Source organism: Chamaea fasciata, unplaced genomic scaffold (assembly GCF_029207755.1).
Source record: "Chamaea fasciata isolate MVZ Bird 193981 ecotype frontalis unplaced genomic scaffold, bChaFas1.0.hap1 SCAF_5, whole genome shotgun sequence".
NCBI classification, from domain to species: Eukaryota; Metazoa; Chordata; class Aves; order Passeriformes; family Sylviidae; genus Chamaea; species Chamaea fasciata.
Window position 1 is genome coordinate 378,321 of NW_027094090.1, and position 23,384 is coordinate 401,704.

At 67.4% G+C, this 23,384-nt stretch overlaps 3 protein-coding genes across 4 annotated transcripts in view; 1 reads left to right on the top strand and 2 right to left on the bottom strand.

Moving 5' to 3' along the window:
* Positions 1-330: 330 nt before the first annotated feature.
* LOC136290365 (cuticle collagen 1-like) lies at positions 331-6,969 on the bottom strand. The gene is made up of 5 exons (XM_066184704.1): positions 6,814-6,969; positions 3,439-3,501; positions 1,717-2,126; positions 1,253-1,278; positions 331-563 (listed from the first exon to the last, which is right to left on the bottom strand). The coding sequence occupies exons 1-5, from the start codon at positions 6,967-6,969 to the stop codon at positions 331-333; spliced, it is 888 nt and encodes a 295-aa protein (XP_066040801.1).
* A 4,198-nt stretch (positions 6,970-11,167) lies between these two features.
* SND1 (staphylococcal nuclease and tudor domain containing 1) overlaps positions 11,168-23,384 on the bottom strand; it is an 82,318-nt gene continuing 70,101 nt past the window's right edge. For both annotated transcript variants that reach the window (XM_066182576.1, XM_066182577.1), the window contains 8 exons: positions 15,762-15,950; positions 15,026-15,167; positions 14,555-14,678; positions 14,410-14,479; positions 13,309-13,422; positions 12,220-12,423; positions 11,808-11,852; positions 11,168-11,438 (listed from right to left, as the gene is read on the bottom strand). In XM_066182576.1, coding sequence (XP_066038673.1) covers positions 11,373-11,438; positions 11,808-11,852; positions 12,220-12,423; positions 13,309-13,422; positions 14,410-14,479; positions 14,555-14,678; positions 15,026-15,167; positions 15,762-15,950 — 954 coding nt within the window. In that variant the 3' untranslated portion in view covers positions 11,168-11,372. The remainder of the gene's footprint in view (positions 11,439-11,807; positions 11,853-12,219; positions 12,424-13,308; positions 13,423-14,409; positions 14,480-14,554; positions 14,679-15,025; positions 15,168-15,761; positions 15,951-23,384) is intronic.
* Positions 19,354-23,045, top strand: LRRC4 (leucine rich repeat containing 4). Its single transcript, XM_066182578.1, is given in 3 exon segments — positions 19,354-20,535; positions 20,537-20,633; positions 20,636-23,045. Coding segments are annotated over 3 exon segments (1,965 nt in total). The 5' UTR covers positions 19,354-20,499; the 3' UTR covers positions 22,468-23,045.

The following is a 23,384-nucleotide window of genomic DNA, read 5'->3' on the forward strand; positions in this document are numbered from 1 at the left end:
GGTACAGACCCCCAGAGATCCCAGACCCCATTTGAAGGGGACAGACCCCCAGAGACCCCAGACCCCATTTTGGGGGAACAGACCCCCAGAGACCCCAGACCCCATTTTGGGGGGACAGACCCCCCTACTCCCTGGAGATCCCCGTTTTGGGGTCAGAGCCCCCACACACACCCAGCCCCGGGCGCCCCTTCCTGGGGACCCCCCAAATCTGGGTAGGGGACGCCCCATGGGACACCCCCGTGGGGACCCCACCCCACTGCGGATCAGCCCCCAAATCTGGGGGACGCCCCCCCCACCCCAGCCTGGGGCAGGTTCTGCCCTCCCCGGGTGTCACAGCGGTGTCACAGCGGGTGTCACCGCCCCCCCCTCGCCCCCCGAGGTGTCCCCCCGGGCCGGGGTCACCTGGAGCTGCTGCAGGCGCGTGCTGAGGGTCCGGGTCAGGGCCCGCGCGTCCGCCCGGACCCTCTCGAGCCGCACGGGGCGACCCCCGGCCACCGCCACCGCCACCGCCCCCGCCAGGCACAGCAACCCCCACGGGGACACGCCGGCGCATCCCGCCGCCTCTGGGGACACGGGGACACGGCTGTCACCGGGGGGCGTCCCGCAGCCCCCGGGACGCGTGGAGGGCGCCGGCAGAGGGGGGACACGCGCGTCGTCCCCATCCCCGGGGACGCTGGAGGGGCGGGTGATGTCACCAGGGACGGGACAGGGGACGCGGGCAGGGACATGCGGGAAGTGGCGCCGGTGGCACGCGGACTCCGGAAGCCCTCGTCACCGTGTCACGGTGCCACCGTGACCCCCGCCGGCACGTGCCGCCCGGGCCGTGCCCCCTGACGCCTTCCCGGAGCCCTCTGGCACCTGCCACCGGGGCCACCAGGGCCACCGGGGGACACCAGGGCCCGGCCGTGACCACGCGGGTGACAGTGACAGCGTGGACAGGGTGAGGGGAGGGTCAGGGGGGGCGTTGGGTCCCCAGGGTTGTGTCACCTCCCTGGGGACCCGCTGCCCTCGCTGGGTGCGGGATGGACACTAGGGTGGCCCTGTCACCCACTGCTTGAGGACCGGGGGTCATGGGGACATGGGTGACACAGGGTTGGGGGGACATGCAGGTGGAGGGGACACGGAGGACACGGGGACATGGGTGACACAGGGACGCGGGGACACAGGGATGGGGGAACACGGGGGTGAGGTGGTGACACGGGGACAGGGGACGCGGGGGAGTCCGAGGGGACACGGGGACAGTGCCACTCACCGGAGCCTCGCACGCACTCGCCGAGCCTGGAACGAGACGGCGCCGGATGACGGAGGGACACGGGGACCCCCGCAGGCCCCCCCAGAGCCACCACCCGGGACGGGAGGGCCCGTGGCCCTTGCGTCACCCCGGTGTCCCCCGGGCCGGGGGACACGGCTGGTGGCACGGCCACCACCTCGGGGACAGCAGGGGCCGGGGGGGGTTGGGGGGGGGACAATGACAGGAATCAGGGGGTGCCCAGACCCCCCCGGGGACTTTGGTCCCCAGCCAGGCCCGGGGGCGTCCCGCGGCTCCCCTGGGGAGAGGGGGACACCGGGGTCACCCCCCAGGGCCGGGGGTGGGGGGGACACAGCCCGGGCCCCCCGCGGTGAGGGCCATGTCCCCGGGTGGGGGGTCCCGGGGGGGAGGGGGGGTGGGGATGTCCCCGTGCGGGGGTGTCCCCCTGGGGGGGGCGTCGGACTCACCTGGTGGCCCCGCGGGTCCCGTCGGTGGCGGCCGTGGCTCCATCGCGCCGCCCCCCGTTTATAGCGCCGGGGCCGCTCCCCAGAGCGCTGCCCGCCCCCGCCCCCCCGCGCTGGCCGGGCCGTGTCCGGCCGGGGCCCGGGGGCCCGGGGGGCCTCGGACCGGCGCGGGGGGTCCCGGCGCCACCTGGGGACACTGGGGGGGCCGGGGGGGGGGGACACGGGGGACATACCGAGCACGGGGGGGGCTCCGGGGGGGGTCCCGGTTTCCCGTTGTCCCCCCGCGGTCCCGCCCCCCTCCGCCCCCCCCCCGCGCATACGTGCCCAGGTGAGCGCTGCCCCGCGCGTGGCGGTGACACGTCCCCCGCGCGCCGTGACCGCGCACACGCGCCCGTGTCCCCCCCGTGCCACCCCTGTGTCACCCCCGTGTTCCCACAACCCCCCTCTGCAACGCCCCGTGTCCCCCCGTGTCCCCGCACACCCGCCCGTGTCCCCACAGCCCGTGTCCCTCATGTGCCCCTCCGTGTCCCCCCAGACCTCGTGTCACCCCATGTGCCCTCGTATCTTCCACCAGTCCGTGTTCCCCCGTGTCCCCCCGTGTCCCCCCGCGTCCCCCGCGCCCCCAGTCCCCGCGTGTGGCACACACACACCTGGCACAGGATGGGGACAGCAACAGGGACAGCACCGATGTCCTCAGGAGTCCCAGGTGTCCCCGGGGATGCCGGAGCCCCCAGACCCATGTCCCCCCCCGCCCCCCCGGCCGGGGACACCACCAGGGTGACACGGGGGGAGGGGGGCTCTGTTGGGGGCACGGGGGACCCCGACACTGTCACTGGGGGGAACGGAGTGGTTCCTGTCCCCACCACCTCCCCTTGTCACCTCCCGGCCCGGGGTGTCCCCAGAGGACGGGGTGTCCCCAAGCTGTGTCCCTCCTGGGGGTCCCCCAGGCCCCGGGAAGGGTCGGGGTCCCCAGGCGGGGCTGTCACCGCGCTGGTGACGCCGGAGCTGGTGTCACCACGGTGGTGACACTCGGCAAACACTGTGGTGGCCCTTCCGGGAAGGCCGGCGGTGACACCGGTGACACCAGTGCCCGGCAGCCGCTGGCAGGGCCCCAGGTGGCACCGCTGGGACACCGGGGACACACAGGGCTCCCCGCAGCTAGCACGGTGACCTGGGTGACGTCACGGCCTGTCCCCTCCCAGCTGGCATCCCTCGTGTCCCGGTCCCTGTCATCGCCCTGCCAGTGTCCCTTGTGTCCCCAGCGCCTGTCCCCAGTCCCTGTCACCTCCTGGACAAGTCCCCCCTTGTGTCCCCAAACCCTGTCCCCACTGTCACTCATGCCCCCATCCCTGTCCCCATCCCTGTCCCGCACCCGTCCCCACCACCGAGTGCCACCAGGGGGTGGCGCGGCCACGGGAAGCCCTCGGGGCCCTCCCCCGTCACTGGGCAGCGATGGGGACCCAAACTGGGAGCGCTGGGGACCTGTTGTGCCCGCCCCGGCTTGGTGGCACCCCCAGTGTCACCCCCCCACCCTGGGGTGTCCCTGTGTCACCCCCCCGCTGGTCCCCTGTGGTGGCTTCGTGCCCCCATTTCTGCTGTCCCCACAACACTGCCCCCGCAGTGTCCCCACAGTCCCCAGTGTCCCCTCGCTGTCCCCACTGTCCCCTCGCTGTCCCCAGTGTCCCCAGCGCCCTGAGGCCGCGGGTTTGGGGTCCCCACACTTACCTGGGTCCCCGCGGGCCCCCGCAGGCTCGACCCCCCGCGGATGCTTTTTGGGGTAAGGGCTTCCTGGCTGGGGGAGGGACAGCAAGCCCAGACCGCAAAAAGACCCGAGAGGGACACGGACGGTGGCCCCGCGGTGGCACCGCAGTGACAAGGGAGCCGGTGACAAGGAGGGGCGGTGGCGGGGACACGCGGAGCCCCCGGGGACGGGGCGTGTGGTCGGACGCGGCCCCCGGGCGCCGAGGTCCCCGCCAGCCCCAGGCTGTCACCTGTGCTGGGGGGGACAGGGGACACTGCCACCCCCGTGTGCCGCCCCTGTGTGCCACATGTCACCTGCCGTGTGCCACCTGTCACGTGTGCACTGCGGTGGCACTGGCAGCCGTGAGAGGTGGCACAGAGGGACAGGGACGTGCCACGGAGTGATGGGGCTGCGGCACAGAGGGGTGGGGGGATGGCAGAGGGACGGGTGTGGCACAGAGGGACAGGGACGCGGCACTGAGTGATGGGGATGTGGCACAGCGCAGTGGGGACATGGGACGACATGGAGATGTGGCACAGAGCACCGGGGATGTGGCTGTGATGGGGATGGCACAGAGTGACAGGAATGTGGCACAGAGGGACAGGAATGTGGCACAGAGGGACAGCGATGTGGCACAGTGAGGTGACATGGCACAGAGGGACATGGATGTGGCACAGAGTGACAGGGATGTGGCACAGAGGGACTATATGTGGCACAGTGAGGTGACATGGCACAGACGGACAGGGATGTGGCACAGAGGGACAGGGATGTGGCACAGAGGCACAGGGACGCGGCACTGAGTGATGGGGATGTGGCACAGCGCAGTGGGGACATGGGACGACTTGGAGGAGATGTGGCACAGAGCACCGGGGATGTGGCTGTGATGGGGATGGCACAGAGTGACAAGAATGTGGCACAGAGGGACAGGAATGTGGCACAGAGGGACAGGGATGTGGCACAGAGTGACAGCGGTGTGGCACAGTGAGGTGACATGGCACAGAGGGACATGGATGTGGCACAGAGTGACAGGGATGTGGCACAGTGAGGTGGCATGGCACAGAGTGACATGGATGTGGCACAGAGGGACAGGGACGTGGCACAGACCAATGGGGACTCGGCACAGAGTGAGGTGACGTGGCACAGAGTGACATGGATGTGACAGACCCACGGGGACACGGCGCAGAGCGATGGTGACGTAGCACGGAGTGAGGTGACACGGCACAGAGCAATGCTGATGTGACACAGAGTGATGGGGACACAGCACAGACCACTAGGGACACGGCACAGAGTGACAGGAACATGGCGCATGGTGAGCAGACGTGGCACAGAGCGATGGTGGCACGGGATAGAGCAGTGTCCCCAACTCCTGCCAGCACAACCCAGGGTGTCCCCAGGCTCCTGTCCCAGAGCCCCCGGGGATGGCAGGAGGCCACCAGAGGAGCCGGTGCTCAGTGTCACTGGTGGGGCTACTGCTCGCTGTCACCTCAGGAGCCAGTGCTCGCTGTCACCTCAGGAGCCATTGCTCAGTGTCACTGTGGCTGTCAGCTCTGTCTGTCTGTCCCCCAGCACTGCAGGGACGTGGCCCATGACCGATCCTGTCCTCGGTGGCATTGGCTGAGTGGCAGTGTCCCAATCGCGGGGTGTCCGAGCCGTGTCCCAGGGTCGGTGACAGGACAAGCCCGTGGCTCTGAAGCTCTTTGGCCGCTCCGTGGCTCTGGGGAGCGCCACTGTCCCCCGCGGCCAGTCCACGGCAATGTCCCCAGCTCGGGGTCCCGGTGGCGTGGCTGTCCCCGAGGGCCTTTGTGGGGGTCCCCTGTTGGTGGCACTCCGGGGTCCCCGGGGCAGCTCCAGGGCTGGTGCCGAGGTGCCACCCCAGGGACAGCGGGGAGCGGCTCCGAGGCCACCACGGGCAGCTGGCTCCTCACTGGCGTCACCTGGGCCCGGGCTGAGGTGTCACCATCACCTGCCAGCAGTGAACGTGTCCCTGCTCCAGCCCACGTCATCCCCACCCCGTGATCCTGCTCCACCCCGCGTCCCTGTTCCCTTCCCACGGCCCCATCCCACATCTCCATCCCCACCCGTGTCCCTGTCCCCACCGGTGTCCCTGTCCCCATCCCATATCCCCATCCCACCATAATCTCCATCCTCCAGCCCCACTCCATGTCCCTGTCCCCACCCCGTGTCCCCATCTCCGTGGCACTGTCTCCACCCCGTGTCCCTGTCGCCACCCCACCTCCCACTCCATTGTCCCTGTCCCCATCCCCAGCCCCACCTCATGTCCCTGTCCCCATCCCATGTCCCAGTCCCCCCCCCTGCAGCCCCAACACGCCAGTGACAGGGCTGGGGTCACTTTGCTGGCTGCCAACCCCCGCCCCTGTGTCCCCCCCAGACCCAGCTCCAGCCAGGGCAGGAGAGGCTGGGGGGACACGGCCAAGGCCACCGCTCCCCTGTCACACCCCAGCCCCGGGGGACACGGCCAAGGCCACCGCTCCCCTGTCACCCCCCGGCCCCGGGGGACACGGCCAAGGCCACCGCTCCCCTGTCACCCCCCGGCCCCGGGGGAGCCCCGTTTGGGGGGACGAAGGGGACAGAGGGGACATCCCTTGGTGACTGTGCCGGTGGGGACTTGGGGGTGGCTCCCCCTCGCCCGGGGGTCCCCCAGAGCTTGGGAGGGGCTCAGAGGGGACCGGGGGGGGGGACACAGAGGGTCCTTGAGCGGTGCCAACGCCGGTGGTGACCGCAGGGGGACAGTGACGGTGACAGTGGCCGTGTGTGGCACAGACCTTTCCAGATCTCCGAGGGCGGTTTCGGGGTCCCCTGGGTGGAGAGGGCGGTGCCACCCCCCGGGGGGGCTCGGTGTCACCCCCGCGGTGGCGGCTGAAGCTGAGGGACCCCCGGTGCCTCCCCGGGACAGAGGGGACAAGGGGGGGCAGGGAGGGGACCCCCGGGGTGTCACGGCGGGTGTCACAGGCTGGGGCGGGGTGGGGGCAGGCGGCTCTTGCGGGGCCGGGGGATTTGGGGTCCCGGGGGGCCGCGGGGGGTGGCGCTGGGGTCCCGGGGGTCCTGAGGGGCTGCGGGGGGGTCCCGGCGCGGACCGGGGGGTGGTTCCGGGGGTCCCGGGGGGCCGCAGAGCGGGGCCTGGGGTCCGGGGGCTCCCGGGGGGCTGGGACGGGGCTCGGACCCTCGGGGGTCCCGGGGGGCGTCTGGGGGGAGCCCCCCCTGAGCTGGGGTCGGGCCCGGCGGGGCGGGGGTCCCGGGAGGGGCCGGCCGGGGACCCCCGGCGATGGGGGGGTCCCCCATGGGCGGGGCGGGGGGGGCACAGAGGGATCCCGACCCCCGCCCCGGCCCCTCGGTCCTACCTGGAGCTGCGGCCGCGCTGCGCTGGCGGCGGGGGTCCCGGGAGTACCGGGGGTCCCGGGGGATCCCGGGGGGTCCCGGGGGTCCCGGGGGGTCCCGGGGTGCGGGGGGGGCCCGCGGCGGCCGCGCGAGCCCCGGCGGCGGCGATTGACCCGCATTGACGTCACTGCGTCATCAGGGTTCCCCTGGAAACACGCGGGGGCTAAAAATAGCCCGGGGGGGGCGGGGGGCGGGGCGGGGGGCGGCCCCCCTCCCCCCTCCCCCGCGTCTGCCGCTATTCTGGGGACAAAGCGACAAATATAGAGCGGCCACTCCCGGCACGGGGACACCCCCGCGGGGGGGCGGACACGGGGGACACCCCGTGGGGGGGGGGCGCGAGGGGGACGGGCATGGGGACAGCTACAAGGGGACAAGGGAGGGACACGGGGCTGGCACCACGGGGTGGGGGGGACAAACATGGGGACAGCGACAAGGGGACAAGGGAGGGACACGGGGCTGGCACCACGGGGTGGGGAGGACAAACATGGGGACAGCGACAAGGGGACAAGGGAGGGACACGGGGCTGGCACCACGGGGTGGGGGGGACAAACATGGGGACAGCGACAAGGGGACAAGGGAGGGACACGGGGCTGGCACCACGGGGTGGGGAGGGGTGGGGGGACGGGCACGGGGACAGCGACAAGAGGTGGCACCATCACAGGGGGAAGGCGACAAGCGGGGAACAAGGGGACACCGGGACAGGGGGACACCGGGAGGCAGGACAAGGGGACACTGGGACATCAGGATATGGGGACATGTGTGTCGCGGGACACCGGGACATCAGGATATGGGGACACTGGGACACCGGGACACCAGGACATGGGGATACTGGGACACTGGGAGGTGGGACACTGGGACATGCAGACACGGGGACACCAGGACATCATGGGGACACTGGGACACGGGGACATGGCGGTAACTGGGACACCGGGAAGTGGGGACACCGGGAGAGGGGACAGGGTACAGAAAGAGGGGACAGGGACGGGGACAGATGCGGCGGGACGGTCACAGCTGCAATGGGGCCATACTGGGATGGGCCGTACTGGGATGGACTGTATTGGGATGGGGCCGTACTGGGATGGGCCGTACTGGGATGGGCTGTACTGGGATGGGCCGTACTGGGATGGGCTGTACTGGGATGGGGCCATACTGGGATGGGGCTGTACTGGGATGGGCCGTACTGGGATGGACTGTACTGGGATGGACTGTACTGGGATGGGCCGTACTGGGATGGACTGTACTGGGATGGGCCGTACTGGGATGGGCTGTACTGGGATGGGCCGTACTGGGATGGGCTGTACTGGGATGGGGCTGTACTGGGATGTCCTGTACTGGGATGGGCCGTACTGGGATGGGCCGTACTGGGATGGACTGTATTGGGATGGGGCTGTACTGGGATGGGGCCGTACTGGGATGGGGCCATACTGGGATGGGGCTGTACTGGGATGGACCGTACTGGGATGGGCTGTACTGGGATGAGGCCGTACTGGGATGGGGCCATACTGGGATGGGGCTGTACTGGGATGGGCCGTACTGGGATGGGCTGTACTGGGATGGGGCTGTACTGGGATGGGCTGTACTGGGATGGGCCGTACTGGGATGGACTGTATTGGGATGGGGCTGTACTGGGATGGGGCCGTACTGGGATGGGGCCATACTGGGATGGGGCTGTACTGGGATGGGCCGTACTGGGATGGGCTGTACTGGGATGGGGCTGTACTGGGATGTCCTATACTGGAATGGGCTATACTGGGATGGGCTGTACTGGGATGGGCCATACTGGGATGGGGCCGTACTGGGATGGGCTGTACTGGGATGGGGCTGTACTGGAATGGGGGTGTACTGGGATGTCCTGTACTGGGATGGGCCGTACTGGGATGGGGCCGTACTGGGATGTCCTGTACTGGGATGGGCTGTACTGGAATGGGGCTGTACTGGGATGTCCTGTACTGTACTGGGGCTGTACTGGGATGTCCTGTACTGGGATGGGCCGTACTGGGATGGGCCGTACTGGGATGGGGCTGTACTGGGATGGGGCTGTACTGGGATGGGGCCGTACTGGGATGGGCTGTACTGGGATGGGCCATACTGGGATGGGGCCGTACCGGGATGGGCTGTACTGGGATGGGGCTGTAGTGGGATGTCCTGTACTGGGATGGGCCGTACTGGGATGGGGCTGTACTGGGATGGGCCGTACTGGGATAGGCCGTACTGGGATGGGGCTGTACTGGGATGGGGCTGTACTGGGATGGGCCGTACTGGGATGGGGCCGTACTGGGATGGGCCGTACTGGGATGGGGCCGTACTGGGATGGGCCGTACTGGGATGGGGCCATACTGGGATGGGCTGTACTGGGATGGGCTGTACTGGGATGGGGCCGTACTGGGATGGGCTGTACTGGGATGGGGCTGTACTGGGATGTCCTGTACTGGGATGGGCCGTACTGGGATGGGGCTGTACTGGGATGTCCTGTACTGGGATGGGCCGTACTGGGATGGGCCGTACTGGGATGGGGCTATACTGGGATGGGGCTGTACTGGGATGGGCCGTACTGGGATGGGCCGTACTGGGATGGGGCTATACTGGGATGGGGCTGTACTGGGATGGGCCGTACTGGGATGGGCCGTACTGGGATGGGGCCGTACTGGGATGGGCCGTACTGGGATGGGGCTGTACTGGGATGTCCTGTACTGGGATGGGCCGTACTGGGATGGGGCTATACTGGGATGGGGCTGTACTGGGATGGGCCGTACTGGGATGGGCCGTACTGGGATGGGCCGTACTGGGATGGGGCCGTACTGGGATGGGCCGTACTGGGATGGGGCTGTACTGGGATGTCCTGTACTGGGATGGGCCGTACTGGGATGGGGCGTACTGGGATGGGCCGTACTGGTCCGTACTGGCCGCTCTGTTCTGTGCTTGTCGTTCCAGACGGCCCCGCCAGGTGGCGCCATTTCCCTTCCAGTTTGCGCCAACGGGGCCTGCCCGGACCAGTACGGACCAGTACGGACCAGTGCAGCCCAGTACGGACCAGTACGGACTGGAACAGCCCAGTACAGACCAGTACAGCCCAGTTCAGAGCGGTCCAGCGCAGTATTGCCCAGCGCCCTTCTGCACCGTCCAGCAGCACCCTGCACCTGCAGACCCCCCGAGACCCCCAGATACACCCGGAACCCTCGAGGGACCCGCAGAGATCTCCCGAACCCTTCACAGGCCACCGCCCCCCCTTTCCAGAGGGAGCCAGAAACACCCAGGGCCCAATAAAGCCCCCGGGGCCCCCCAGACACATCCCAGAGACCCCCGGACACATCCTAGAGCCCCCCAGACACATCCCAGAGACCCCCAGACACATCCCAGAGCCCCCAGATACATCCCAGAGACCCCCAGACACGTCCAGAGACCCCCAGACACATCCCAGAGGCCCCCAGACACATCCCAGAGACCCCCAGACACATCCCAGAGACCCCCAGACACATCCCAGAGCCCCCCCGGACTCGTCCAGAGACCCCCAGACACATCCCAGAGCCCCCCAGACATGTCCAGAGACTGCCCGCTCCCCCAGAGCCTTGGCTGGGGCAGGTGAGGGTGGCCGGGCTGGGGACAGGGACAGGGATGTGGGACAGGGGACAGCCCCCCCCCTCCCCCTCCCGTTAATTACGATCGTTGCCCCGGCGTTAATTATCGATCGCGCTGCTCCATGTTAATTGGCTTCGGATTCAATTAGCGCTGCCCCCTGCGGTCCCCCCCCCAGCCCGGAATCGACCCGCGGCGCGGGGACAGCGGGGACAGCGCGGGGGGGGGCCCCCGCAGGGACCCCGCGGGGTTGGGGTGACCCTGGGGCTGGGGTGCAGTGACAGCGGGGCGCGGGGGCTCCTGCAGGGATGCTGCCGCCCCTCGGGTCCATTTGGGGTTCAGGGGTCCCACCGCGGAGGGCTCCAGGCGTGGGGTCCACGAGTGGGACCCAGAGTTGGGGTTCAAGGTCTGGAGCCACTCTGGGACCCGAGTCCGGGGACCGGGTGGGGGTCCAAGGTCAGGGGCCATTTTGGGGTCCCGGGGGGAGGAACCACCGTTGGGACCCAGGTTTGGGGTCCAACTTTGGGTCCCAGAGTCGAGGTCCAGGGTGGGGCCCAGATTTGGGGGCCCCCCTTGTCTCTGGGGGGATTCAGCTGCTGTTCTTGGCGCTGCCCCATCCCACCCCAGCAGCCTGGCCAGAGCCGGGGGTCCCAGGGCTACACCCCCAGAGAGACCCCCCCCAATGCCAGGGGCCGAGGGGATGGGGGGACTGACCCCAGCACAGAGGGCACCCCACAAAACCAGGACGCTTCACTACGTTTATTGGGCCTCTGCAGCTTTAAATACAGGCCAGGATTTGGGGGGCAAGGCGGGGGGGGGCATAGGGGGCCCCGCCCCCCAGGGCACCCCCAGAGCTCGGAGCCGCCCCCCGGCTGCCCCCCCCGAGGGGCCGGGCTGGGGGTGCCCGGGGGGGGTTTTTTGGGGTGCCCCCGGGGCCCCCCCCGGCCCCTCAGCGGCTGTAGCCGAACTCGTCTGCGTCGTCCGCGCGGAAATCGCCGTAACGCCACAGGTTCAGCTGGGGGGGGGGGAAAAAGGCGTCACGGGGGCCCCCCAAACACCGGCACGGGGCTCACCCCGGGGCAGGCGGCACCCCCAAACTGGGGGGGCTGCGCCCGGCATCGCCCCGGAGATGGGAGTGCCATGTCCAGCCCTTGCTCCAGGGGGTGTTCCCCGGATTTGGGGGTCTCCCCTGGTTTTGGGGTGGCCTCCAGATTTAGGGTACCCCCCGGATTTGGGGCACCCCCCCCGCCCCCCCCGATTTGGAGTGTTCCCCGGATTTGGGGCGTCCCCTGGATTTAGGGCACTCCCCGGATTTGGGGCGTCCCCGGATTTGGGGCGTCCCCGGATTTGGGGTGCCCCCCGGATTTGGGGCGCCCCCACTCACCCTGGCGCTCTTGGCCGCCTCCTGCGCGTTCAGGTACTCGGTGATCTGGGGGGACAGTCCTGGGTGACCCCGCGGCCCCCCGGGGGGCTTGGGGGCACCCCCAGGGGTGGTGACCCCCACGGGGCGTGGGGTGACCCCGGGGATGTGGGGGGCCTGGGCAGCACTGAGGGGTGGGGGGACGCCCGTCCCCCCAGTGGGGCAGCAGCTGGGCCGGGATCGATCAACACTGGTGGTCGGGGGGACGGGGACCCCCAGAACCCACCTGACACCCCCAGTACCCCCAGCACCCCTCAGGACCCACCCAGCACCCCCAGAAGAACCCCCCAACACCTCCAGCACCCACCCAACACCCCCCAACCCCTTTCCCAGTCCCCCCAAACGCCCCCTTGATCCCCCCCCCCCCAGCACCCACCACTTTCTGGAACTGCCTCTCCTTGCGGGGCTCCACCATCACCAGCCCCTCCTTGACCAGCCCCAGCCCCACGTCGCTCTTGGAGTCGGCGAACTGCAGCGTGACGTGGGGACAGCCGGGGCCCAGGTGCTCCACGTTGAGCAGGCACTGTGTGTTCTGGATGTCCCTCACCACGCTGTCCACGGCGTCTGCCCGCGCCTCCTCCTGGGGGACACCCGGGGGCAAGCTGGGGACACCCCGGGGCAATTGGGGACACTCCGGGGCAAGTGGGGACACCCTGGGGCAACTGGGGATACTCCGGCGCAATTGGGGACACCCCGGGGCAAGCTGGGGACACCCCAGGGCATTGGGGACACCCCGGGGCAAGTGGGGACACCCCGGGGCAAGTTGGGGACACCCCGGGGCAACTGGGGATACCTCGGGGCAAGTTGGGGACACCCCGGGGCAAGCTGGGGACACCCCAGGGCAATTGGGGACACCCCGGGGTCTCTGGGGACACCCCGGGGCAATTAGGGACACCCTGGGGCCATTGGGGACACCCCGGGGCCACTGGGGACACCCCGAGGCAATTAGGGACACCCCGGGGCAATTTGAGACACCCCGGGGCAATTGGGGACACGCCACAGCCTCGGGAACGCCCCCGGGGCTTTCAGGGACACCCCACACCCACAGAGACACGCCATGGCCTTTGGGATCCCCCCAGACCCTCAGGGAGCCCCCACGTCTGTCAGGGACCCCCAAACCCTCAGAGACCCCCTGGGGCCTTCAGGGACCCCCCAAGGATCCCCCCTGACCCTCAGACCCCAGGGACCCCCCGGGTGTTTTGGGGACATCCACAACCCACTGTGGGTTTGGGGTTACCCTGGGATCGGGGTCAGGGCTGGGGTCGGCGTTTGGGGTCAGGAGACACGTTTGGGTCCCAGGTGAGATGTTCCCAATTGGGACCAAGTTTGGGGTTGATGGTTTTGGGGTCCAGGGTCGGGTGTGGGTCTGGGGGCCACGGGTGGGACACAGGGTGGAGCTTCAGGGTCAGGGGCCACCGTGGGGCCAGGGCCGGGCTGTGGGGTGCAGGGGAAGGCCCGTACTCACGTCCTGTGGCACCTGGATGAAGGCAAAGGTGTACTCGGTGGCCTGGGGCGGCAGCACCCGCGGGGAGAACGCCGGCGGCAGCGCGGCCAGGCGCGTCGGGGGCAGCGTCTCCTTCTGCGGGGACACCACGGGGGACAGCACTGAGGGGGACAGCTGGAGGGACACCAGCGGACACCACGGGGAAGGGTGGCTGGGTGGGTGGAGGGATGGACGGAGGGATGGATGGAGGGACGGATGGATGGATGGATGGATGGATGGATGGATGGATGGATGGATGGATGGAGGGACGGACGGACGGATGGATGGATGGATGGATGGATGGATGGATGGATGGATGGAGGGACGGATGGATGGATGGATGGATGGATGGATCTATGGATGGAGGGATGGATGGATGGATCTATGGATGGAGGGATGGATGGATCTGTGGATGGATCTATGGATGGAGGGATGGATGATGGAGGAATGGATGGATGGATGGATGGATGGATGGGTGGATGGATGGATCTATGGATGGAGGGATGGATGGATCTGTGGATGGATCTATGGATGGAGGGATGGATGATGGAGGAATGGATGGATGGATGGATGGATGGATGGGTGGATGGATGGATGGAGGGATGGATGGAGGCATGGATGGAGGCATGGATGGATCTGTGGATGGATCCATGGATGGATGATGGAGGGATGGATGGACGGATAGATGGAGGGATGGATCTATGGAGGGATGGATGGATGGATGGATGGATGGGTGGATGGATAGAGGGATGGATGGAGGGATGGATGGAGGGATGATGGAGGGATGGATGGATGGATGGATGGAGGGATGGATCAATGGATGGATCCATGGATGGATGATGGAGGGATGAAGGATAGATGGAGGGATGGATCTATGGATGGATGGATAGATGGAAGGATAGGTGGATGGATGGATCCATGAATGGATCCATGGATGAAGGGATGGATGATGGATGGATGGATCCATGGATGGATCCATGAATGGACAGATCCACGGATGGACGGATCCATGGACGGATCATCCACGAATGGATCCATGGACGGAGGGCTGGTTTCCCCCTCGCTTCCCCCGGTGCCACTCACGTTGCCGTAGTCAATGTAGAAAATGTGCACCTTCCCACCCGACTCCACCTTCTCCACCCGGGCGCGGTACCTGCAGAGTGGGATTTTGGGGGTTTGGTCCTCGGCCCACAGCCCCGCCTGTGGGGTCCCCCCGTGCCCTCCTCACCATTCCCCGTCGACAAACTTGGCGATGCAGAAGTCTCCGCGGCGCGGGGCGAAGGAGCCCTCCACGGGCGGGTGGGCGCCCACCTCGGCGCGCATGTTCTCCATCAGCTTCTCCAGCTGGGCACCTGAGGGGTCCAGGGTAAACTCCCAGTCCCGCCCCAAACCTGAACCCGACCCCGCTCCCCAGTGCGGCCCCAGAGCCTGAGCCCCAAGTCCCAGCGACGACTTCAAGAGTAGATCCCAAACCTGGACCTCAACCCCAGACCCTGCCCCAGGCCCTTTACCTTTGGACCCCAATCACGGACCCCTACCCTGGTCCCAAAAATGGTCCTGGGGGGTGCAGGGGTGGCCCCACGTCACCCCGGACACACAGATCTGGGTGTTAGCCACCAAACCCACAACCCCTCGTCCCATCCAACCCCGTCTGGGGAGCGCCCCGGGGTGCAGGGGGTGCCCAGGCGTCCCCCCGTACCCGTCTCCACGTCCTGCACGTAGAAGTGGAGGTCGTCGGTGATCTCGGTGACAAACACGGGTTTGTAGTTGGCCGTGCGCTCCTTCTCCTCCAGCACCGGCACCACCTCCTCCACCGGCGTCTCCTCGTAGTGGGACCACACCTGGGGGGACACGGGGTGGGGACACGGCGGTGGGGACACGGCCACACTCCGGGTCACGGCTGTGGGAGGGAGGAGGTGAAACCTGGCAGTGGGAATATCCCCAGGCCTCAGCTTGGGGGGCTGTGTGCCTTGGGTGGGACATCCGTGGGGTGGGACATCCCTCAACTGGGACATCTCTTGCCATGCGACCTTCATCTCTTGGGGTGGGGACATCTCCAGGAGTGGGGACATTCCTTGGGGTGGAACATCTCCTGGGATGGGGACACCCACCGTGGTGGGGCCGCCTCTTTGGTGTGCGGGCACCCAGTGGGTGGGAACGTTATTTGGGGTTGTGGCGTTCCCTGCGGTGTGGCCACCAGCTCTTGGGGTGGGGACACCCCTTTGCACAGGGACATCCCTTGGGGTGGGGACACCCCTCGGAGTGGGAACATCTCTTGGGGCGGTGACACCCCTTGGAGTGACACAGGGACGTCCTTTGGCGGGCACGTCTCTCCGGGTGGGGACAACCCGGTGTGCGGGGCCACCTTTTGGGATGGGGCCGCGTCTCTGGGGCGGTGACACCGCTGGGGGGGCGGGTCCCCTGGGCCCCCTCACCTTCTCCTTCCTCTGCTTGGCCGCGTCCTGGGCGGCCAGCAGGGCCTTGCAGTAGGGGCTGCGCTCGGCCGTGAAGTGCACGCGGGACAGCGCCTGCTCCACCAGCGCCACCGACAGGTTCACGCCCTCGATGTGCAGCCACCCGATGAAATTCCCGGCCTTGTCCATGCTCTCCACCTCCACCTCAACCTGCGGGATGCCGGGAATCACGTGAGCTGTGGGTGCCCGTCCCCAGCCCAGCCCGCCGCCTCCTCCCAGCGCCCCCGAGCTCACCCAGGTGGGGCCCCCCAGCCACCGCCCCGCACCCAGCCGGGGCCCAGGGACCCCCACGGTGCCACCACGATGTGTCCCCCTGAGGTGGGGGACAAGGGACATGGGGGAGCCACCCATGGGGTACACAAAGCCACCAGGTCCTGCCTCATCCTGTATCCCATTCCGCCCCGGGGGTCCCATCCTGGGAATCCAGGGAATCACATCCCACCCTGGGACGAGCTGGGCTTGTGGCCAGTGTGGCCCTGGGGTCAGCACATGGCACGGGACAGTGCCAGGCATGTGGCCGAGGGCACAGTGAGGTTTGGGCCCAAGGGTGACACAAGGGCCACACCACGATGGTTCAGCCCCCAGCTGTGGCCACGGTCAGTGGGGTTTGGCTGTGCCAGCGCTGCCTCATGGAGCCTGTCCCACCCCTGAGCTCACCCATCCCACCACAACCACTCCCGCTGCTTCCAAAGCCTGGAGGTGTCCCCTGTCCTTGCACTGCGGCGGCCACGGCACCGTGCTGGTCATGGCACCACACCAGCCACGGCACCATGCTGGTCATGGCACCACACTGGTCATGTCACCACACCGGCCACAGCGCCGTACTGGTCATGGCACCGCACTGGTCATGTCGCCACACTGGCCACGGCACCGTGCTGGTCATGGCACCACACTGGTCATGGCACCGTGCTGGTCATGGCACCACACCAGCCACGGCACCATGCTGGTCATGGCACCACACTGGTCATGGCACCACACTGGTCATGGCACCACACCGGTCAAAGCACCACACTGGCCATGGCACCACACTGGCCACGGCCCTGTGCTGGTCATGGCACCACACTGGCCACGGCACCACACTGGCCACGGCCCTGTGCTGGTCACGGCACCGCACTGGCCACGGCACCACACTGGCCACGGCCCTGTGCTGGTCATGGCACCGCACTGGCCACGGCACCACACTGGCCACGGCCCTGTGCTGGTCATGGCACCGCACTGGCCACGGCACCACACTGGCCACGGCCCTGTGCTGGTCATGGCACCACACTGGCCACGGCACCACACTGGCCACGGCCCTGTGCTGGTCATGGCACCGCACTGGCCACGGCACCACACTGGCCACGGCCCTGTGCTGGTCATGGCACCACACTGGCCACGGCCCTGTGCTGGTCATGGCACCGTACTGGTCATGGCACCACACTGGTCATGGCACCGTACTGGCCATGGCACCGTACTGGCCATGGCACCACACTGGCCATGGCACCACACCGGCCACGGCACCACACCGGCCATGGCATGGCACCAGCCATGGCACCACACTGGACATTGCACCGTACCGGTCATGGCACCACACTGGCCATGGGATGATGCCAGCCATGGCACCACACTGGACATGGCACCACACCGGCCATGGAATCATGCCAGCCATGGCAGCACACTGGTCACAGCACCACACTGGACACAGCACCACACTAGGCATGGCACCCTACTGGTCATGGCACTGCACTGGTCATGGCACCGCACTGGACACGGCACAACACTGGACATTGCACTGCACTGGCCATGGCACCACATTGGCTACGGCACTGCGTCACCCCTGGCACCGTGGCACTGTGGCAGCCACAGAACCACAATGGTCGTGGCACCACTCTGGCCACGACATCGCACCGGCCATGGCCCACACAGGACATGGCACCACACCGGCCATGGCACCACTACGGCCACAGCACAACACTGGACATGTCACCGCACCAGATGTTGGCACTGCGCCTGCCAAGGCCGGTGTGTGGCAGGGCCACAGCACAGGACACGGCCCCACAGGCCACCCGCTGTCCCCAGGGATGGCAGTGCCAGGCTGGTCCCTGGGGCCAGCACCCCATGTACGGCAGTGGCAGCTCCACCCACAATGCCACAGGATGACAACAGTGTCCCTGTCCCCTCTGTCACCACTGGGTCACTGGCCAGGGGACAAGCAGGACAGTGATGGACTCAAGGACAAGATGCGACCACTGTAGTGAACAGGGAACGTGTGGGACCCACCCGCGGGGCACAGGAGGCCACCAGGTCCTGCAGCTCCTGGGGGGGACATCACTGGAACAGCTGCAGCCCCCTGGGGACGTGCCACCATCACGGGGACAGTGACCCCAGTGAGGAAGGACAGGAGGGGCACCACCAGACAGGGCGTCCCAGAGGGGCCACCAGCCCCACAGAGGTCCCCACTGGCCGCTGGTGTCACTCAGGTGACAGCTGCAAGTGCCGCAAGTGCCACCAAGAGCAGGGGGGTGGCCATAGGGTGCTTTAGGGACTGCGGGAGGTCCCAGGAGGAGGGAGGGGACAGGGCACTGCTGGGGGTGCAGAGCCCAGCCTGGGCCCCAAAGAGCAGCAGCACCACGTGGTGGTCCTTGTCCCCAGGGTCCCTGTCCCCAGCCCACGGCAGGGCCACCCCAGCCCCGCAGGGTCGGTGCTCCCCATCAGTGTCACAGCCGTGTCGGGTCTCAGCCGGGGGGGCTCAGGGGTCCCCGCTCGGCCGCGGGGGTCGCACCCGGGGGGGTTCCACGGATGGAGCCGGGGTCCCCCCACTCCTTGTCACCCCAAAGCCACCGAGCTCCGCGCCGCCCCCGTCCCTCCATCGGTCCGTCCTTCCATCCATCCGGCCCAGGGGAGGGGTCGCTCAGAGAGAGCCCCCCCCCCCCTTCTCCTCCACAAGCCCCGAGCGGGGCTGCGGGGAGGGGGAGGAGGAGGAGGAGGAGGCGGCGGGAGGGAGGGAGGGAGGAGGAAGAGGAGGAGGAAGCGGCGCATCCCGCATCCCCCCTCCCCGCGCACAAAAACCGCTCCGGGGCCGCCGCACCGGCCGAAGCGGGGCCGGCGGGGGCCCCTCCGGAGCGCGGCGGGCGGGTGGGTGGGTGGGAGTGCGGGGGGGGGGGGCGCGGGGGGGGGGGTCTGTGCGGAGCCGGGATGCGTCAGCAGGAGCAGCGGGAGCGGCGGCAGCAGCAATCCATCCGCGCTCGCACTGAAGGACAAAAGGATGAGCCAGCCGCCTGCGCGGCTGCTTCCCGCACCGCCCGCACCGCCCCGCACCGCACCGCCCGCACCGCCCGCACCGCCCCGCGCGGCCCCCGCCACCGGAGGATGCCCGCCGGCACCGCCACCGCCGCCGCTGTCACCGCCGCTGTCACCGCCACCATCGCCCCGCGCCGCCGCTGAACGCGACACCCACGCGGGGACGCGGGAACGACACGCGGGAGGGGACGGGACGGGACCCCCCCCGCCCCGCCACCAGCGCAGCCGCCGCCGCTACCGGGAGGTGCCCCCGCCGGCATCCCCCCCCCCCCCCCCACGCCGACGCCCTTTCCTCCCCCCCGCTCCCTCCCCGACCCGCGTTTTTCCCTCTCCCGGGGGGGGCTCCCCGCGATTTATTTATTTATTTCGGCCTATTTTTAATCTTTATTTTCCTGTTTTATTTTTAGGTTTCGTCCGGGTTGTTTGGGTTTTTTTTTTTTTTTGGGTTTTTTTTTTTTAATATTTCGAATTTTTATTTTTAGTTTTTCATCCGATTTTAGCCTTATTTTAACTTTTATCCTCATTTCCGTTCTTATCTTGATTTGATTTTAGATTTTTATTCCGTTCTTACCTCCTTTCCCAATTCCCTTTCCTCGCCAATTTTTTTTTTTTTCCCCCATTCCCATTTCCCTCCTCGGTTTTAATTTTTTTTTTTTTTTCTTTCCCCCCCCCACTTTTTCTCTCCTCCGCTCCCTCCCCTTTTCCCAATTCTTCCTTTTCTCCCCGCTTCTTTTTTTATTTTTTTTAATTATTTCCTTTTTCGCCACTTTCCCCGCGTTTCCCCCCCCTCCCCCCCACCCCTTTTCCCCGCGGCCTGGGGGGGGGGCGGCCATGCCGGCCCCGCCGAGCCCCCCGGGCCGGCCCCACGGGCGGAGGTGCGAGGCCGCGGGGTTGGCCGCGGTCGGGGGCTGCCGGGCCCCCGCTTAGCCGGGCCGGCCCCCCCCCCCCCCCCCATCCTGCACCGCAGCCTCCAGGAGCCATTTTGTCTTTTTTTTTTTTGGGAGCCGGCCCCCCCCCCCCCCCACTCCTCGGTCCCGCGCCCCCCGCGCTCGCCTCGAGCCCCCCCGGACCCCCCCGATCCCCGTTCCCCAGGTAGGTACTGGCGAGCGGGGCCGGGCGGGGGGGGGGTTCCTTCTGCTCCTCTCCCCGCACCTCCCCCCCACCCCCCCCCCCAGCACCTACCGCCGATTTTTTTCCCCCCTTTTAAATTTTCGTTTTTCCCTCCTCAACCCCCGCTCCCCTCGGAGCCCTCCCCCCCCCGACCCACCCACCCCGACCCCAGCACCCCGACCACCCCCCCCCCCTCCGGCCAGCCGGGCCCCCCAGCTCGTGGGAGCCGGGAGAGGGGGGGGGCCCCGAGCCCGTTCTGCTGTTCTCGCCGCCATCCCCAGACGATGGTGAATGATGAACGTGCCACACCATGAAGCTCTTGTGGCAGGTAACTGTGCACCACCTCCGCCGCCACCCGCCGCCACCGCACCTGGCCGGGGCTCCTGGCCGCCTCCCTGACCCTCCACGCGTGGCTCCTGGCCACGGCCGCCGCCTCGCCGGGCCCCAGAGCTGCCCCTCCGTGTGCTCCTGCAGTAACCAGTTCAGCAAGGTGGTGTGCACCCGGCGCGGCCTGGCCGAGGTGCCCCCCGGCATCCCCTCCAACACCCGCTATCTCAACCTCATGGAGAACAACATCCAGATGATCCAGGCGGACACGTTCCGCCACCTGCACCACCTGGAGGTGCTGCAGCTGGGCAGGAACGCCATCCGGCAGATCGAGGTGGGCGCCTTCAACGGCCTGGCCAGCCTCAACACCCTGGAGCTCTTCGACAACTGGCTGACGGTGATCCCCAGCGGGGCCTTCGAGTACCTGTCCAAGCTGCGGGAGCTGTGGCTGCGCAACAACCCCATCGAGAGCATCCCCAGCTACGCCTTCAACCGCGTGCCCTCCCTCATGCGCCTCGACCTGGGCGAGCTCAAGAAGCTCGAGTACATCTCCGAGGGGGCCTTCGAGGGCTTGTACAACCTCAAGTACCTCAACCTGGGGATGTGCAACATCAAGGACATGCCCAACCTGACGCCCTTGGTGGGCCTGGAGGAGCTGGAGATGTCGGGCAACAACTTCCCCGAGATCAAGCCGGGCTCCTTCCACGGGCTCAAATCCCTCAAAAAGCTCTGGATCATGAACTCGCAGATCAACCTGATCGAGCGCAACGCCTTCGACGACCTGACGGCGCTGGTGGAGCTCAACCTGGCCCACAACAACCTGTCGTCCCTGCCCCACGACCTGTTCGCCCCGCTGCGCTACCTGGTGGAGCTGCACCTGCACCACAACCCCTGGGACTGCGACTGCGACATCCTCTGGCTGTCGTGGTGGCTGCGGGAGTACATCCCCACCAACTCCACCTGCTGCGGCCGCTGCCACGCCCCGCTGCACATGCGGGGCCGCTTCCTGGTGGAGGTGGACCAGACCTCCTTCCAGTGCTCGGCGCCCTTCATCATGGACGCGCCCGCGGACCTCAACATCTCGGAGGGGCGCGTGGCCGAGCTGCGCTGCCGGACGCCCTCCATGTCCTCGGTGCGGTGGCTGCTGCCCAACGGGACGGTGCTGAGCCACGCCTCGAGCCACCCGCGCCTCTCCGTGCTCAACGACGGCACCCTCAACTTCTCGCACGTGCTGCTGACCGACACCGGCCTCTACACCTGCATGGTGACCAACGTGGCCGGCAACTCCAACGCCTCGGCCTTCCTCAACGTCAGCACGGCCGAGCTCAACACCTCCAACTACAGCTTCTTCACCACCGTCACGGTGGAGACCACCGAGATCTCCCCCGAGGACGTGTCCCCCAAGTTCACCAAGCCCGTGCCCACCACCTCGACGGGCTACCAGCCGGCCTACACCACCACCACCACCGTGCTGGTGCAGACCACGCGCCCGCCCAAGCAGGTGGCCGTGCCCACGGCCGACGCCGGCGACAAGCTGCAGACCAGCCTGGACGAGGTGATGAAGACCACCAAGATCATCATCGGCTGCTTCGTGGCCGTGACGCTGCTGGCCGCCGCCATGCTCATCGTCTTCTACAAGCTCCGCAAGCGCCACCAGCAGCGCAGCACCGTCACCGCCGCCCGCACCGTGGAGATCATCCAGGTGGACGAGGACATCGCCCCGGCCGCCGCCGCGCCCGCGGCCGCCCCGGCCGGAGGGGCAGGGGAGGGGGCCGTGGTGCTGCCCAACATCCACGAGCACCTCAACTACAACACCTACAAGGCCGGACACGGCGCCCACTGGACAGACAACGCGCTGAGCAACTCCCTGCACCCCCCCGGGACCACCCTGGCCGACCCCTATTTAATCCAGACCCACCCCAAGGAGAAAGTTCAGGAAACCCAGATATGAACTCTTTTTTGGGGGCTTTTTCCTGCTTCTTTTTTTGGGTCGTCGTCCTCCCCCCACCCCCCCTGCCGCCTTCAACGTCCAGCCCCGGCCCTGAATTATTATAAACACAATAGATGCACAAAAGCAGAACTCCAAAAAGAAGGAAACCCAGGAGAATTCCTCAGTGCTAAGGAAAACCAGGAGAATTCCTCAATAACAGACACAACTTTTGTACAGGGGGGGGGGAGAGACTCTTTTTCGTGTACATGCTTCTATAGCCAACCTCGGGGCCGAGAAGAGCAGCAGATTCTATTAAAATTTAACGAAACCCACCCAAAACTCCTACAAAAAAACCACTATTTTCTAACTCGCAGGTTCTATTTAAACACACACACACACACACACAAAAAAAAAAAAACAAAACAAAAAAAACCAACAACCCACAAAAACGAACCACGAACCAGGAGAAACAGAGGAAAAACAAAAAACAAATCGGTAATGAGAGGAGCGATCCCCGTGCTCGGGGACCAGCGGCGGTGCCGTGGCGCGGGGGGACGCGGGGGACGCCGGAGCGGTGGCAGCGGCTGTCGGGGCGGGGTTTGGGGGGGTCCGGGGTGGTTTTTTTGGGGGGTTGTTTGGGGCAGGGGGTGAGCTCGGCCCCCCCAAACCCCGCGGCGCTGCCCTTGGCCGTGTGCCGGCGGCTCCGGCGTCACCGGAGCGGGATGTCGGCCCCGCGCCAGGACCTTCCCAATGCAATAAAGGAATGGATTTTGGGGGGGGGGGTGGGGTGTGGGGGGGCTCGGGGGCGGGGGGGGGGCGGGGGGGGCGCAGCCTGAGGGCTGGGGATGGACGTCTGCAATGTATTCAAGCAAAAAATTCCTCAAAAAAAAAACCCCACGGGAAGGGGTAAAAAAAAAAAAACCCCGCAAGCACCTGGG